At 41.0% G+C, this 15,824-nt stretch overlaps 1 protein-coding gene across 3 annotated transcripts in view; it reads right to left on the bottom strand.

Moving 5' to 3' along the window:
- The window catches only part of ptbp3 (polypyrimidine tract binding protein 3), a 57,841-nt gene extending 42,525 nt beyond the window's left edge, over positions 1–15,316 (bottom strand). For 2 of the 3 annotated variants that reach the window (XM_078395035.1, XM_078395036.1), the window contains exon 1: positions 15,098–15,316. Coding sequence is in view for 1 of the 3 variants with exons in the window: in XM_078395037.1 (XP_078251163.1) it covers positions 14,186–14,219; positions 15,098–15,105 (42 nt within the window). In the remaining 2 variants the exon portion in view is untranslated. Of the gene's footprint in view, positions 1–14,185; positions 14,220–15,097 lie in introns of all 3 variants that reach the window. The other variant, XM_078395037.1, reaches the window with a different exon arrangement.
- Between the last annotated feature and the right edge of the window lie 508 nt (positions 15,317–15,824).

Genomic DNA, 15,824 nt, shown 5'->3' with positions numbered 1-15,824 from the left:
TCTTCCTCCGCCGGATCCGCCAGCTTCTTCCCCATTTTTACAGCACAAAAATTGGCCATTTTGGCAGTTTTTTCGGGTTGGGAATGTATGTGTTGCTAATGTAGGCCGGAAGCTGCCATGTCCTCCAGGTGGCTTGAGCGACTCCGTGCGTCATGCCCTTTGACCTTACGTGCAATCCCCCTATAGGAAACTAGCAACAATGGGCATGACTGCCTTTCCTTTCCTATGCGCGAGTGAATTTATAAACTGATTCACGATCAACTGGGAAGCTGCTACAACTTAAAACTGGTGTTTTTAACTTGACAACCAGACTTCCAAAGCAAAATGAATCTCTTCCCAGCCATGGAATTATATCACTACATTGCTTGCAAGTACAGGATGCACCCAGATTACAATAGGATTCTGTTACCAAGAACACAAGGGCAGCCACCACTGACTCAACCCAGCCCTCGATGGTTGCAGCCCAGTGCATTAGTTATCTGGGGAGGACCTGTACAGTTTATACCAATTCAAAATACGACACGGGATCTACAATATGCAACATTCTGTACACTCTCATCGGTTATGCTCTTCCAAGACCCGTAACTTGTGTTAACCAGATTCAAGCTATATAGAAGCAACTCAGACCCATGAGGATGTACCAGAGAGGTGTTGGTTGGCAATCACATTCAGGAACAGTTTAAAAATTACAAATACACCTCTCCTTAACTGTAGGTTTTGAATTTGCTAACAACCAGTTAAATGAATTTTAGCAGCCGTACCTATTTTTTTAATAATGCGCATTTCCTCAAATCCACAATGTCACCAGTATGCTTTGGTTTCCTCTTCATAAAAATGCTAATGGAATATAACTTTAAGAGCATGTCCAACATACACAACGTCATTACTGGACTCAGTCAGGTTTTCTCACCAGCCCCCACAGATAATAAAATCACGCCCGACCTTCAATTTTATGGTTGCATAGATAACAAACTGGCCTGGCACACCTGTGCAAAATGCAGAACAAATCACAGATCTGTCACAGATCAAAGACATGCAATTCCATGTAGGCAACGTCTACTGCTTTGCCCTGTCACCTCTCGTGAGCATACTGATCAATGTCAAATCTTCAAAAAACAATCAAATTTGAGACACTATTTCCCCACTCAAACCCACTCTGACTATCCCTAATCAGTGCCTGCCTTTACAAAACAAATTGCTGAAGAAACACAGCAGGCCAGGCAGTATATGGGGACAAAATGGACAGGCGACCATTCGGGTTAGGACACGAATGACTGCGTCTGAACGATCCCGACATGCTTCGTCTATTTCCTCCACAGGTGCTGACCGACACACTGAGTTCGTCCATCAAGTTGCTAACGATTCCAGCATCTGTATATTCTTATATCTCCATTCTTACTTCTACAAATGCAGGTAGCTTTAACGTTAGCCATCCTTCAGTCTTCCAGCACTCATCGATAGCCAACGATGATACAAATATATCTGCCAGGACCCCACAACATTGGGTACAAGTAGGGTACAATTGTTCAGGCCCCAGGGATTTAACCACCAAGGTAATCATATAGCATTCAATCACTACTATATTATGCTTAGTTGTTGCTTCTTGATGTGAGTGGCGAACAGTACAGCCAGAAGCATTCTCAGCGAGCGGGGCCAAACCCTCCAGTAGACCTGATACGTTCGGCGACAGGACCCGCGAGCAACCGCCAAGAGCGAGATGGGTAGTCGGATGCTCCCAGCAAGCCCTGCTGAGCATCCCAAAGAGGACCTGACAGCAGGCTGCGCCGATGACCCGCCAACTGAGAGAAAAAAGGGGGACCCGGCACAGGTGGGCTGCTGGGAACAAAGAGGGACCGGGAACAAAGAGGGACCCATCATGGGAGTGCCGCCAAGAACGAAGAGGGACCATAAGGACTACATTGAACAATTTGTAACTCTACATTTTCTCCTTACATTTGACCTCCCAAAGCGCAACACCTCACACATACTCTGATTAAACTCCATCTGCAATCCCGCTGTTTACTTTAACATACTTTCTCACAGTCTGCGTCCCCAGCAACCTTGGTGTCATCTGCAAAGTTTCTAACTAACCCATCTACCTTTACCTCCAAGTCAATTTCAGGAGTATCCATTTTACTCCTAATAATGCATATACTATCACAAGGCCAGTCAGTTTGAACAGAACTTGAAACATGTTCTATTCTTTCAAATTAAACCTCAAATCCCTTTTTGGAACATGCAAAATTGTAGATACTGCTATGGCCAGATTGTATCATCAGTTCAGGATCAAAAGGTGGCATTCTTGCCCAAAACAAAGTTGTTACAGGGTTCCATTTACACAGCAGAGTCTAAACAGAGTTCATTACTGCATTGCCAGATTATAATGGTCTAATCATATTAATCAGAGATTGTCCGGCAACTTGACATAGTAAAACTTTACAGGCTGCAAGTAAATGGTCTGAACCAACAAATCTCTCGATATGTCCAAAACCATTCAATATGGGGAAAGGATATATTTGCAACATCATTACTCCAAGGAGCAAGTTAATTTGCTTTATGCTTTTCCATGTCCAAACAACATTAAGTATAAAGTTTCTGCACCAGGAAGGGCAGGTGGAGCTTTGAGGTGGCAGCATATTCTTTCACCTTGGTGCCGTGCGGCAGACTGTGGGGCCAAGCCTTTCCAGCGTTAGGACTGGCTTGTCTGTCGCAGTGCCAGGAAACCAGTCCACAAGAGGTAAGCCACCGAGCCCTGTTCCGTTTATCCCCGAGGTTCAGAGAGGAGTGTGATGAGATTCAAGATGGTGGTGTGGTCACAAGGAATGATTGGATAGACATGATGGGACGAATGGTCTAAATCTGCTCCTATAACTAATGATTGAAGGGCCGATAATTGGAATCGGGGTCTTATCTCCTGTGCCCTCAAAGTGCTATGGATGCTACAAGATCAGTTGTGGGAGTTTCACTGGCCTATGTGCGGATCCAGATTGAGACAACAGGGGAGTGGGCCAATGAGGACCCTGCAGCAGCCTGGGGCTCGACTAGATCCGGCGCCACTCCAAAAGACCAAGTGCATGGACCGGATGAAACCTGCATACCATGGGACGGTGGAGCAACAGAGGAGGACATCAATGGCTTTTGCGTAGCTGTGCCGACCCTGCAACGCCGCCAGGACAACGGGCCTTTATGACCACATTAACTCCGCACTCATAACTTGAAATTGCACCAAAACCCTTGCAACTCTTGTATTTTGTCTCAGTGTACTATTCCTATACACTTGTACTTGATCCTAGATTGAATTATGTAAAGTGATACTTTTACTGAACATCCCAAAAAAATCACTATACCTTAGTGAATATGACAATGAAGTACCATTGAGACACTTTGCTTGTGTGCATTCAAAGTAGACGAGTTGCTCAGTTCCTTCAAAATGCTGTTCTATTTTAACCAGTGGCTGACCAAAGCAATGATTCAAGACATTGAGGATATTACATTTCTGCATCATAGGCACACCTATCAAGGAGCTGGAAAAATGTTTATTTTCTCTTCCATGTTTCTTGTCTCAACATAGCTTGTATGCTCACCATGGGATTTTGCTCAACGGATGTATTCTCAAATTTTCTCAAAGCTCATGCTGACACACTGGAAGCAGTTACGAATTTATCATCCTTTATTTCTATGGTTGGCTGGAAAATATATGGACGATGATCCACCTGGACCAAAATTATGTTATGAATCTTGATTGTTGGTGTTGGGCTGTGAACGAAGAAAGTGGCAAAAGGGTCGAATTGGCAGTATCTCTCGCTTGGTTTGAAGGCTGCCTCCCATACACTTACCTGAAGAAATCTACACTTACAAGCCAAATAGCTTAATTCAGTAGGTGGAGCACATTAGCTGTTAGTTGGGGCAGACAGTTGTCACACGACCTTGCGATTAGAATGTGATGTTGTTATAAAGAGTTGGTGCCTCCTTCATGACACAAACAATCTACATCTCCAAATTACTATCACAAAACCAGAGAGCATTAGTATCAGCATCAGTATATAACACTGACCATGGAAACACCAGAAAAGGCACAAAAGGAATCACACAAGTCCAAACATTATCAAACCCAAATTCAAACAGGTGATCAAATCCTCAATTGGAATTTCAACAAAAAGAGTTGAAGCAGTTCACTTCCTTTTCAAATAGCACACTGGCAGGTAAAGGGCTAAGTGGAGGCGTCAAGACCACACTCTTGATGGCTCATTATTCACATCAAATCCAAACGACATGGGAGTTTCCACTATTAGAAAATGCTGCACTACTTAACCCTGTTAGGAGTGATGGGGAACATGTCAGGCGTTAATCTGAAGTACTAATAGATACTACTTCAGCATCAAGATCACGCCAACTTTATTTGTTATATTGAAGTAGGAGGATGATTTGTGCAGCTGAGACCAGGTAAACTAAGTTCAACAGTTCTCCTGACTAAATACTTAGACAAAATTGCCATTATAGCAACACTACCATAAGAAAACCTGAAAATTCCATTATGATTATCTGCTCTTCAGGCAAATAGCTCATGAAAACATTCTCAGTTTCGACCTGCCTATATATTTTCCAATTTGATAGGCATGACCAGGTCATGCAGGAGTTAATAAAATTATCATAAGGAAGCACCTCCACAACTCGTTAACAAGACCTTCCATAGAGTCTGTCACCTAAAAAAGGACAACGTATGTGCATGGTGCACAGGAGGACCTGCTTATAACAGGAGGCCATGTAAATTTGTCAATAATTTTTTTTGAGCAAGACGGTTGAAATACCCAAAGACCAAACCCAAGAATGGATGAGTGGCCTTGGACAAAGAGGCAGTCAGCATCCACTTAAAAGATTTCAAACACGTCAACTAAGACAGGGTCCTTAATAAGAGAAAGAGAGAAAAAGAGAGAGAGAGCGAGCGCTAGATAGAGCTCTTAAGAATAGCGGAGTCAGGGGGTATGGGGAGAAGGCAGGAACGTGGTACTGATTGAGAATGATCAGCCATGATCGCATTGAATGGCGGTGGTGGCTCGAAGGGCCGAATGGCCTACTCCTGCACATACTGTCTATTGACACCAAATTGGGTAGAAGGGTAACATGCCATTAATTTGGCTTATAAGCCAAATGGAGCACCAGACTGACATAAATAGAGTTGGTGGGAGATGGTGAAACACTAACATCAAATTGTTAACATCAGCCCAAATAAAACTGAATGGTCACGATTCCCACAGTAGAGATGTCACATTTTCACAACGGCAACTTTGAGGATAGGTTAAAATTGCTTCCTCTAGCTGTGAGAGTTTGAAGTACAAAGTCTGTTTTGGAAGCCTGGAGTTGGGGATGTGAGCAAAATGGTCATTCAAAATTTTCAAAAAGTTGTAGAAATGCAAACCACAAGCAATTACAAACATTCTAGAGATTGAAGTACAACTTTACCAAATAGTTTGCAAGCAGTTAAGATTTTAGATTTAGATTTAGAGATACAGCGCAGAAACAGGCCCTTCGGCCCACCGGGTCCACGCCGCCCAGCGATCCCCGCTCATTAACACTATCCTACACCCACTAGGGACAATTTTTATTTATTTTTTACATTTGCCCAGCCAATTAACCTACAAACCTGTACGTCTTTGGAGTGTGGGAGGAAACCGAAGATCTCGGAGAAAACCCACGCAAGTCACGGGGAGAACATACAAACTCCGTACAGTACAGCACCCGTAGTCAGGATCGAACCCGAGTCTCCGGCGCCGCATTCGCTGTAAGGCAGCAACTCTACCGCTGCGCCACCGTTTTAATAAAAGCTATTAAAAACTGAAATACAGATTTATCCACCGACTATTTGCAATATAATGCAAATTTCAACTACTATATCAGGACATGCTTTCCATAGCCCAACATACCTTATAATAATTTTCTTCAACCTTGATAAAAGGAATTGCTTGCAGACAACATAATTCTAAATTCAGATACCATTACCACTGGTCTAGATTTCCTCAAAGAACAAACATGTTACCTCAACTTTGGAGACCCAATTGAACACTGCAAACGTTCAGTAAGCTGTTACAGTAAAGGTGGAGAACAACCATTGAAAGTTAACGCCACAAATACAAATCATACATTTCAAACTTGGACAAAACACAGCCAAATCCAATATTATTTCTTGTAGCACAATTTATCATTGATGAGGGAAGCAAAATGTTGACAGGGAATGGTGTATCATTTTGGGTTGATTTGCACAGAAAAGAGGCAGCAAATCAAGCATTGTTAAGGTAACAACTTTGTTTTCAAAATCAAACAGTTGCAAACAAAATAAGAGGCAAAGATGCAGCAAAATGAGCGGCATGAAGGGAGGAAAAAGGCATGAGATTCATTACTGCAAGATGCCAAAACTGAAGCAAACATGGGGTTCCTGGGAATCATTGGAGCAAAACCAAGAGCAGATCAGAGTGGCACTACGAATTGAACGTAACAGATGACGACTTCGTTCAGGGTTGGCCTCGCAGATAGATATTTTGGCTTCTCCGATGTCAAGATCACATCACAAGCACCAATTGCTTTACAATTATTGGAATTTCCAAACTGCTCTTATTTTTGCATGAAATCTTTGGGGGAAAGGTCAGCAATTAATAAATCTACTGCCTATACGTGCCTCAAGTAAACCACCTGCCACCAAATTTCCTTTTAACTACTTAATTCTATTCCCCCAGTTTCTCCATTTGCATTACAGCTGCTCTAATTAGCTTTCCACATTCATATTTATTTTACCTTTAACCATGGATACCTTTAACCTCATTCTTTTTAAGAAGATGGAAGTGACAGAAGAATGGAAACAGAAACAAAGATACAAATGGTCCTTCTGCCCCTCAAGATTCAAGAGTTTTTTGATATTCTCCCGATAATCCATGTAAATTTTAAAAGCATTGAGATTTTGCCTCTCTCTTTCAATTGCTTTCTGTGTCTCTCATGGACATTTTTTTTTAAAATGGTATCATAATTTATATCTACGCAGGTCATTGATAATCCTTCCTTTCTCCCATTGTTCCAGTTCTGTCTGAAATGTTGGCACTCTTGGGACTTGTGGCGCTGGACTAGTGGATTTTCCAAATTATCACTTGTTCAAATGATTACTTTTTAAATATTATGTAATACAGGTCACCACTGATTTTCCAGCACCCTAGGTTCCAGTGCCTTGCCGGACCAACAGAGGTCATGCAATAATGACACAACAATACTCCTCCAATGCACTAATTATACCCCTCACATTTCTCTAAAGCAGCATGGACTGCAAGCACGTAAACTTAAAGAACAGTACAGCACAAGAATGTCTGGCTGCCAGGGGGCCGAGATACCAGCCTGAAAAGTTGGCCTCGGAAGTCAGCTATGGGAACTGATCCGCTGGCTCTGGCCAGGCTGAATTTCCAGAGCCCCGGCCATAGGGGTCAAGATTGGCCACCTCGCCCGGCCATGGCACCACATTTTCAGGAGGAGTGGGGGGGGGGAACGGACGGACGGACTTCCGGGAAGGATTTCAAGAGGGCTCTCGTAATTTTGTCTCGATTAAAGGAGGTGGCGAATTATCAGTTGCTGGAAAATTGGTGGTGGGCTTGTATAGAAATACAGTTTATCATCGGGGAACCTGCTGAGTTCTAAAGAGCATGGAGATATATCCAACATTACCAGGCGAGCAACATGCAAAACCACAACCATTTCAGAATCCAAGAGCAGATTATTGGAGTTTTACTGCAGCCCACTCCTGTATTTTTTTATATACATAAAAATATTCTTACGATTTAGATTTCCTGCAGAGGGCACTGCACCATCTGAGATATAAACTAAAGATACTTGAGAAAGCTCCACAGAATGTTAATAATATGACATACTAATATTATACTGAGCCATTTTATTTCAGATTGAATTGAACTGCACATTTTATTCCATTCTGCATTCTAGGTTTAAATTCATGAAAAACAAAACTAAATTGAAGAATATTGCTGTAATCTCCCTTCATGCAGATATCTTTAATAATTAATCATTCTAAAGAGCAACGCATTTACAATTTTTAGCTTTTATAAATAATGTTAACGATTTTTTTTTAATCCATGGGTTATGGGAAACATTCTCACCTATGTCACAAGGTTTGGTGTTCAAATCACACTTCTTTCCACACCCCTTCACCTATATCACATTTCTTACATTCCAACAGTGACCAAGCTTATGATTATTTTCATACTTTTCAAGAACAACAAAAACAGTTGTATCTTTTTGTTATATTAAGAGAAAATTGAACCGGCTCTTGTTCATGATTTAATATCTTGAGCAGGTATCATTAAGATCAAACTTAATGATACCTAGAGCACATCATCATTTTTCGTTCCTGTCAAGAACAAGGAATTATATTTTAAAATGGTAAGCACAAGAAAGCAAGCTCATTGTTTTTCAATAATTTCTACTGATGCTTTTATTCTTGCCTTCATACAAGTGCTTCAATTCTGTAACAAATGGAGAAGCTTGTGGGCCACGTAACTTTTTTTTAATGGGTCTCAACCCAAAACATCAGCTATCTGTGTTCTCCAGAGATGCTGTTTGATCTGCTGAGTTACCCCAGCATGGTCCTTCAGACTTTTTCTTTGCCATGTTATTTGGAGCAGCCAGAGGAAATCCATACAGTAACAAGTAGACCGTGCAAAACCACACATAGACGGCACCGGAAGTCAGGAATGAACCCATTAACTAGTCAAGTCCTCGTGTTCCAAACGGGCATACGTATCATATGCATTCGGCAGCTCAATAATACGGTGAAATTTACCTACATTCTGGAGTAGACGAGAACGTTAGATTTTTTTTTCATTTGAACCCAGCAATCTACCCCATGACATCTGGAAGCTCGGCCGAGACACCGTGGTAGAACTACTTCCCAAGTTACAATCAAAACAGACATAGTTACAATCGACATTTTCTTCACTGCATGGCATCCAAGAAAAATACGAGGAGCAACATGAACTACTAATGAAGACACAAGGAAAGGCAAATGTTGGAATTTTGAGCAAAACAAAGTGCTGGATGAATTCAGCAGGTCAGGCAGCACCCATGGAAGAAATAGACAGATGACAGATGCTTCACTTCCAGACCCTTCAGCCCATATACATTGGTCTTTTTTAACGACAGAAAAGCCTTGGGAATACGTAAATTACCCAACAAATAAGATGCAACCGATTGGGCAAGAGTTGTTTAAGTTTTAAGCAAGATTAAAACATAGAAGTGTTCTATGACATTGTGTTTGGCCCATAATATCCGTGCCAAACATGACGCCAAGACCAACTTAGACTTTGGATTGGATACCACTGACACCCTTTGGCTCTGTAAGAGGAAAATACTTATTGGGTTGGAGGCAGTTTTAACTCGGTCTGAAGTTCCAGAGTCCTGGCCGCCAATTGACCCCTGGCTCAACCTGCCGATTAATAAGGAACACTCTTTATTGTGAAGGAGTCTCGACCCGAAACATCACCCATTCCTTCTCCAGCTTTTTGTGTCACCATTTGTGTTGGTTTTTGAACTGACAAAACAAAACAGCTTGATAGTCAATTTTCTACAGAGCATAAAAATAATTCCCATAGAGATGTGCAGATGGTGCTCTAAGAATCCATAATATCTAATTAATTTCCCCCCTTTCGTAAATTGTACATATCATTTGGATTGGCTACTGGGCTGTAGAAAAACTGTAGTTGAATATAAGAAATATTGGATGGATTTTAAAAAAAAGGATGGATTCTGTTCTTGAACCACCACCCACACTCGTGTTTTGGTCTGCCATTAAAGGAATTACATTAATTTTTTGTTGCATTAATTGTGGATTTTAAGTGCAGAATCCATAATGTAAATATGCGCATAACACTTTGTTCAAATATGTTGAATAACATTGTGAAAATCAATCAGTGATTTCCATTATATTTAACAGTGTGCTCCGGTGATACAAGAATCCATTGATATCTCTGAAGGAAAAAAAAACTTTGGAAGAATGCAACACCCAGAAAGACGTATGCCAAAAACTATTTACAAAACAATGTGCACAGTTAAATAACTAATTTCCTAATGAAAAACTCCATGTTTTACTAGTTAACAAAAAGCTATTTAAAGATCCAACAATTATCAATAGTGGATTTAAAAAAAATGTAAACAAGAATAGTAAATAGAATACAAAATCAAGAAACACCTCATCTCATAATACATACTTGCTGGCTCTTTATCTCTTTATCCACACAAAGGCCATCCTGGTCCTCTCTCAGTAACAAGCTTATGGAAATTACATCAATTGATACTGACGTCTTGTTGCGAGTTAAGAAATGCACACCAAGGTCAATTAAATGAAGTCACGGATCATCCTTGAATTAAGTTAAAAGTCATACAGGGACTAAAGGGTGAACAGACTTTGACCCAAAATGTCTCATTTATACTATTTATTTTAAGTTTCAGGAAACATCCAAAGGACCACCTTACAAGAGGTATTTGGCCAAAATGCTGTAAATTAACCAGACAATAAGGTAGCCCTTGCTTAAAATGTATATATTCCAACAAAACGGCTACCTGCCACTGGTATCTGCACCAGAATTTCTCCTGTTCTCAACGAGATCGGCTCTTAAACATACTGAACATCCAAACGTTACACAAAGGGAACCATCATTTATGATCTAGCCTACAGTGGAATTACAAAACGCTAATGAATCAAGGAACAACCAAATTTAGAAGCATACACTTGATAACTCATGCTACAGAATTGATTTCACAAAACAAAAAAAACAGAACTCATGCTACAGAATTGATTTCACAAAACAAAAAAAACAGTTCATCAAAACCAGTTGTTGGGCTGGTTGTGTGCTGTATTTCAGCCCTACTAATTAACAATTGGTGTATTGAGCAATTCAAATGAACTAATCAAAGCCATCAGCCAGCTTCATTGTACTTCAGTCAATAAATAAGGCTCTCAATTGTCACCCGCACAACTCCAGATTAGTTTGGTAGGCAGAAAGCACTCTCCCACTCACTCAATATGCTGTCACGGACCATCTCAATCCAAATACGGAAGTACCGATACTAAAAGATGCTACAATTGTTATACAACAAATAACCTGTTGTTATACAAACCGAGACCATAATTGAACATAATGCCCGCTCGGAAGACAACACCCAAATAAGACATGAATAGATTTAAATCTCAAATTCATGGACTGGATAAAGAATATGTTTTTGTGCTAGTCCATGGCTTCTATATGCTTACATGTCAAAAACTGTGTCTTGACCATTAATGATTTTTGCTGCATCAAAGGATCATGTCCAGAAATTCCAAGCGTCAAAGATTATAACCAAAGACATGACTTCCAACCATCAAAGCTATTTTCCTCACCCCAATCACACTTACAATACAGTACAATTTGCCATTCTCTTAGCCCACTCAAGGCACAGTCAAGACTTTATTCAATCAAGAATCGTGTATTCTAGCAACCTATCGCTACTACTGTACAACAGTATAAGAAAATAACTGCAGATGCCGGTACAAATCGAAGGTATTTAGCCCTTGCTTAAAATGTATATATTCCAACAAAACAGCTACCTGCCGTACAACAGTGGTCAATTGCTTTGTTCCTCCTGGAACCAGATAAAACATCAATATTTACCAAGCTGCAAAGCATTGCAACTCAAACTTACATTCAACTGAATCTAGATATTTGTTCCAAGTTCATCCCACAATATAGCAGCGTCTGGTGTTATCGGCCTATCTTTTGCCAGAAGAGTGGAACCTCAAGGCAATTTTTAAAAAAATTAAACAATTTAGATAGAACGCAAAAGAGATCGCAGATGCAAAATCAGCGAGTCAAGAGCAGCATCAGTGGAGGAAAAAGGTGCAAACTGGCATTTTGGGTTGAGATTCTACATAGAAAAAATATAGAAACATGGAAAAATGGGTGCAGTAGTTGGCCATTCAACCCTTTGAGCCAGCACCGCCATTCAATATGATCATAGCTGATCATCTAAAATCAGTACACTGTGCCTGGTTTTTCCCCATATCCCTTGATTCCTTTAGCCCCAAGAGCTAAATCTAACTCTCTCTTGAAAACATCAAATGAATTGGCCTCCACTGTCTTCTGTGGCAGAGAATTCCAGATTCACAACTCTACATCAGGACTGAACCAATTTAGATGTCCGTACCACCCATGTAACTTAACTCGTACCACAGTTGACACCATGCTGTTAAATTAAATATCCTTGTTCATGAAGGCCTGGTGTGTGTAGCTTGTCTTACGAAAACCAATGATCAAACCTTCAAGAAATCATTAGTTTCAGAAGTACAAATAAACATCAGCTACTAACCAACAGCATGAACAAAAGTCCTGTTCAAAAAGTCACTAACAATTGATCAATAAAATATTAATAGCTCAATGTTTCCACTGAATATTTTTTTTAAATTCTGGATCAACCGTAAATTCTGTTAAAAAAAAATTAATTAAAGCTTCAGCTATAACATTACATATTTTTATCTGAAATTATTCTTCCCTGCAGAAGCCCTCGGGTAACAACCGCAATGAAAATTGCCCATGTTCACCATAATATTTTCTGCAAGCAAAGGAAATCATCTGAAAACCAGCACTAATGGCACAACATGCTGAAGTATCAAGACTCTAGAACAGAGAAATCATTCACCAGTAAATGGCACCAATTGACAAGTTGGCTAGGTCATTGTATGTCCAGACCTGGCTACCAGCTTGGTCACAAAATATTGCGCCCACACATTGATTCTACAAACTACAATTAATCAGGTGTGGAAACCAATGAGCTTGTAACCCCATAAAATGAGCATTAAATTCTCCATTTAAATTAATAACCCCTCCCCCTTTCCCATGCCCCCAGCATTGGTACACAGGTTTCTCCCACCATGTATAACACCCCTTACCCCCCCCCCCCCCCCACCTTGATCCTTTCCATCTCCCACCAATGTTCCCAGTTTACATCCCCCCTCTTTCACCAATATCCGTCCTTCTGGCTTTAGAATTCATTCTTCTTCCTTTCTTATCTAATACCCCTTTTGTCTCCTTTTCACCTCTGGCCTTTGTCACTCACTCCATCCATATGCCATTCAGCATCTTCCCCGTATCCACCTATCACTTGTGTAAAGAACTGCAGATGCTGGTTTAAACCGAAGATCGTTACTCCAACTTTTCGTGTCTATCTTCCACCTGTCACTTGCCAGGATGTGTCTCTCTGTGAACAAGGCCTCAACCCAAAGCATGATCTGTGTATTCCAACACAGGTGCTGCCTGGCCCGCTGAGTTTCTCTATATTTCAGCATCAACTGTTTGCGTCTGTTCTTGTAGTTTGTTTCCTCACTGACATAAGTTTGTGTCCTAGGGAAATTAAGTTTGGTGTGTTATTGTATACAATTTCTCCTGAGAATCCATTAAATCAAGAAGCGGAGATTGATGTACACTTCTGCCCCTTGAGACCAACAATGGGCACGGTTATATACAGAAAACATCACCAGTTAGTGGCTGCGCACAGCCCCAAGGGAAAACTACCTCAATGCAGATCACTCTTAAAACGCATCATAATTTTCCCAGACCCGTGTTGAAGAACTAAGCGCGTTTCAAAAAAACAATTCCATGTCGCGTAGCTTTAGTGAATGTTCAAAAAATCCACGCAGTTCTCTTGTAAACCACGACACAGGATCAAAGAGCTCACGAAATATCACCCCGACAGTATAGAAAAAACACCAGTTCCTCTTTTAACTAGAGCTACACAATTCCTGTTGTTATGTGCGTTAATCTCTTGTTTCAAGTTGGTGACCAGGTTCAGTAAAAACGTGACCAAGTTACCTATAATCGTCGCAAAAGCTTTTGGGGCCCTCACATAATCCTTTAGCGAAGAGAAGCGGCTCCATTGCTGCCAACCCTATGACTAATTGTTTGAGAAGCTGTTGTTGAAACAGCAGCGCTGCCAGAAAATGGTGACGGTAAACCAATGGTGAAGGAGGAAAAAAAACCTCTTAGCGACACAATGAAACACAAAAGGCAAGAGATTCAAGGCTGAACTTTTCAAAGCATATAAACACAAGAAGAATGCATGAAATTAATAAAGGGAAAAAAAGTAAAGTTAGAAAGAGAGAAAAGACTCCTACCTTTAAACCGACTGCTATAAGATCGGTGACAATGCTGTAGGGAAGGAAAAGGGGAAGAGAACGTGAGAAAAAAGTTAAAGCTCCAGTTACTTACACAACGAAACTTAAGAGACAGGGGAGGGGTTGGTGGAATAATTTATAAAATTAAAAATGAATTTTAACAAAAAGGAAAGCTTGTAGAAAGTTCTGCTTATGGTTTATGATTGCAGGAGTTTTTTGTTTCTTAAAGGCAAAAGGGAAGCACAGACGAAGCCACTCGAGTTAAGAGAGCAGAAAAAGTCTCTAAGCTTTCATAATGGGGAAGGCTCTTCCTGCCAGCATGGTGGTATCGTGCAAACCACAAACTACAATCTGAATCACGGTCGCTCGTACAAAGCGAGCCAAGAATGGAGGGGAAAAAGGCCATCGTACTCTGACTAGTAAACTAACACTCACCCTCCAGCCCCTCACTTATTACCACGAACCGTAGTTGCAGACAGAATTGGCTTCAAGGGTAGGGGTGAACTTTCCCTTGATTAAAAAAATAAAACGCACTCACAAATAAACTCTCTCGTTACATTTACGACTTTGCAAAATATTTTAAATGCACCGCGAATTTATTATCGTGCTTCATCCAAGTTAACTGGGCGCTTTCATTATTTGTAAAAAAAAAAGCTCAGTAAACACGTACAAAAAAAATCGAAGTTAAGAGTGCAAAATTAAAACTCTTGACCGAACTGTTCTGAAATCCCAACGTGATCGGACCACAAAATGTCACTTGTGTAATACCATAAAGTTATCCTCCACAGACACAGTAATATGTGTTGAAAAGGAAAACAAGACGGCGTCGTCGAGCCTGGGCGCCAGCGTAAGCCCGCGGCCGAGAAGGAAGAGGAGAGGGAAAAAAAAAAACAGAGGCCACCATCAACTTACCCGTCCATCGCACACACGCCCGCCTGATGCACAGATACACGACGAGAAGGGGCAGCGATGGCGGCCGTTGGCGGGCGACGGTTGGCGGCTGCCGCGAGCGAGCCTTTCAAACACGCGGCGGTGTCCGAGGAGAAGGCGGCAGCAACAACTTCCCGCCGTGAGTAATACCGAGGGGAATGAGGAGTGCCAGCGCAAAAGGCTGACGGAAAGAGACTGGAGGGAGGGGGAGTAGAAAGGCGGGCGGAAGTGAAGCTCCTCCTTTGCAACCCTGTCTCCACCTCGCACTCGCACTCGCATTCACAAAATGGCCACCGGGCCTCAGCAGTGCCGACGTTCAGAACGCACGGCAACTGTGTGTTGACTGAACCCACAAAGTTTTTGCGCTGTATATATTTTTCATTCCGGATAAAGTTATTTTTCTAAATAAATAAAACACTCCAAATGGGAAAAGAAACTCCAAATGAAAATAAAAACAAACGTGTAAAGAGAAGTGCTAATACTACTGGGTATGACACTAGCAATATTGACATACTAAGAATGTATTAAGAATTTTGCATTGTTATTTTTTTGCAGATATTTTAATTACGAATAATGTTTATTTTTGAAATTAAAAAACACTCCAAATGTACTCTGATGTAAGTTTATTTTGCATCCCTTTTTAATTGCGTAAATTGACGTTATCCCACATGTGTCCTGTATAATTCATGTTCTGAGCAGGCATTTGCTT

The sequence above is a fragment of the Rhinoraja longicauda genome, chromosome 3 (genome assembly GCF_053455715.1).
Source record: "Rhinoraja longicauda isolate Sanriku21f chromosome 3, sRhiLon1.1, whole genome shotgun sequence".
Taxonomy (NCBI): Eukaryota; Metazoa; Chordata; class Chondrichthyes; order Rajiformes; family Arhynchobatidae; genus Rhinoraja; species Rhinoraja longicauda.
The sequence above is the reverse complement of the archived record's forward strand: the minus strand, read 5'-3'. Positions and strand labels throughout refer to the sequence as shown.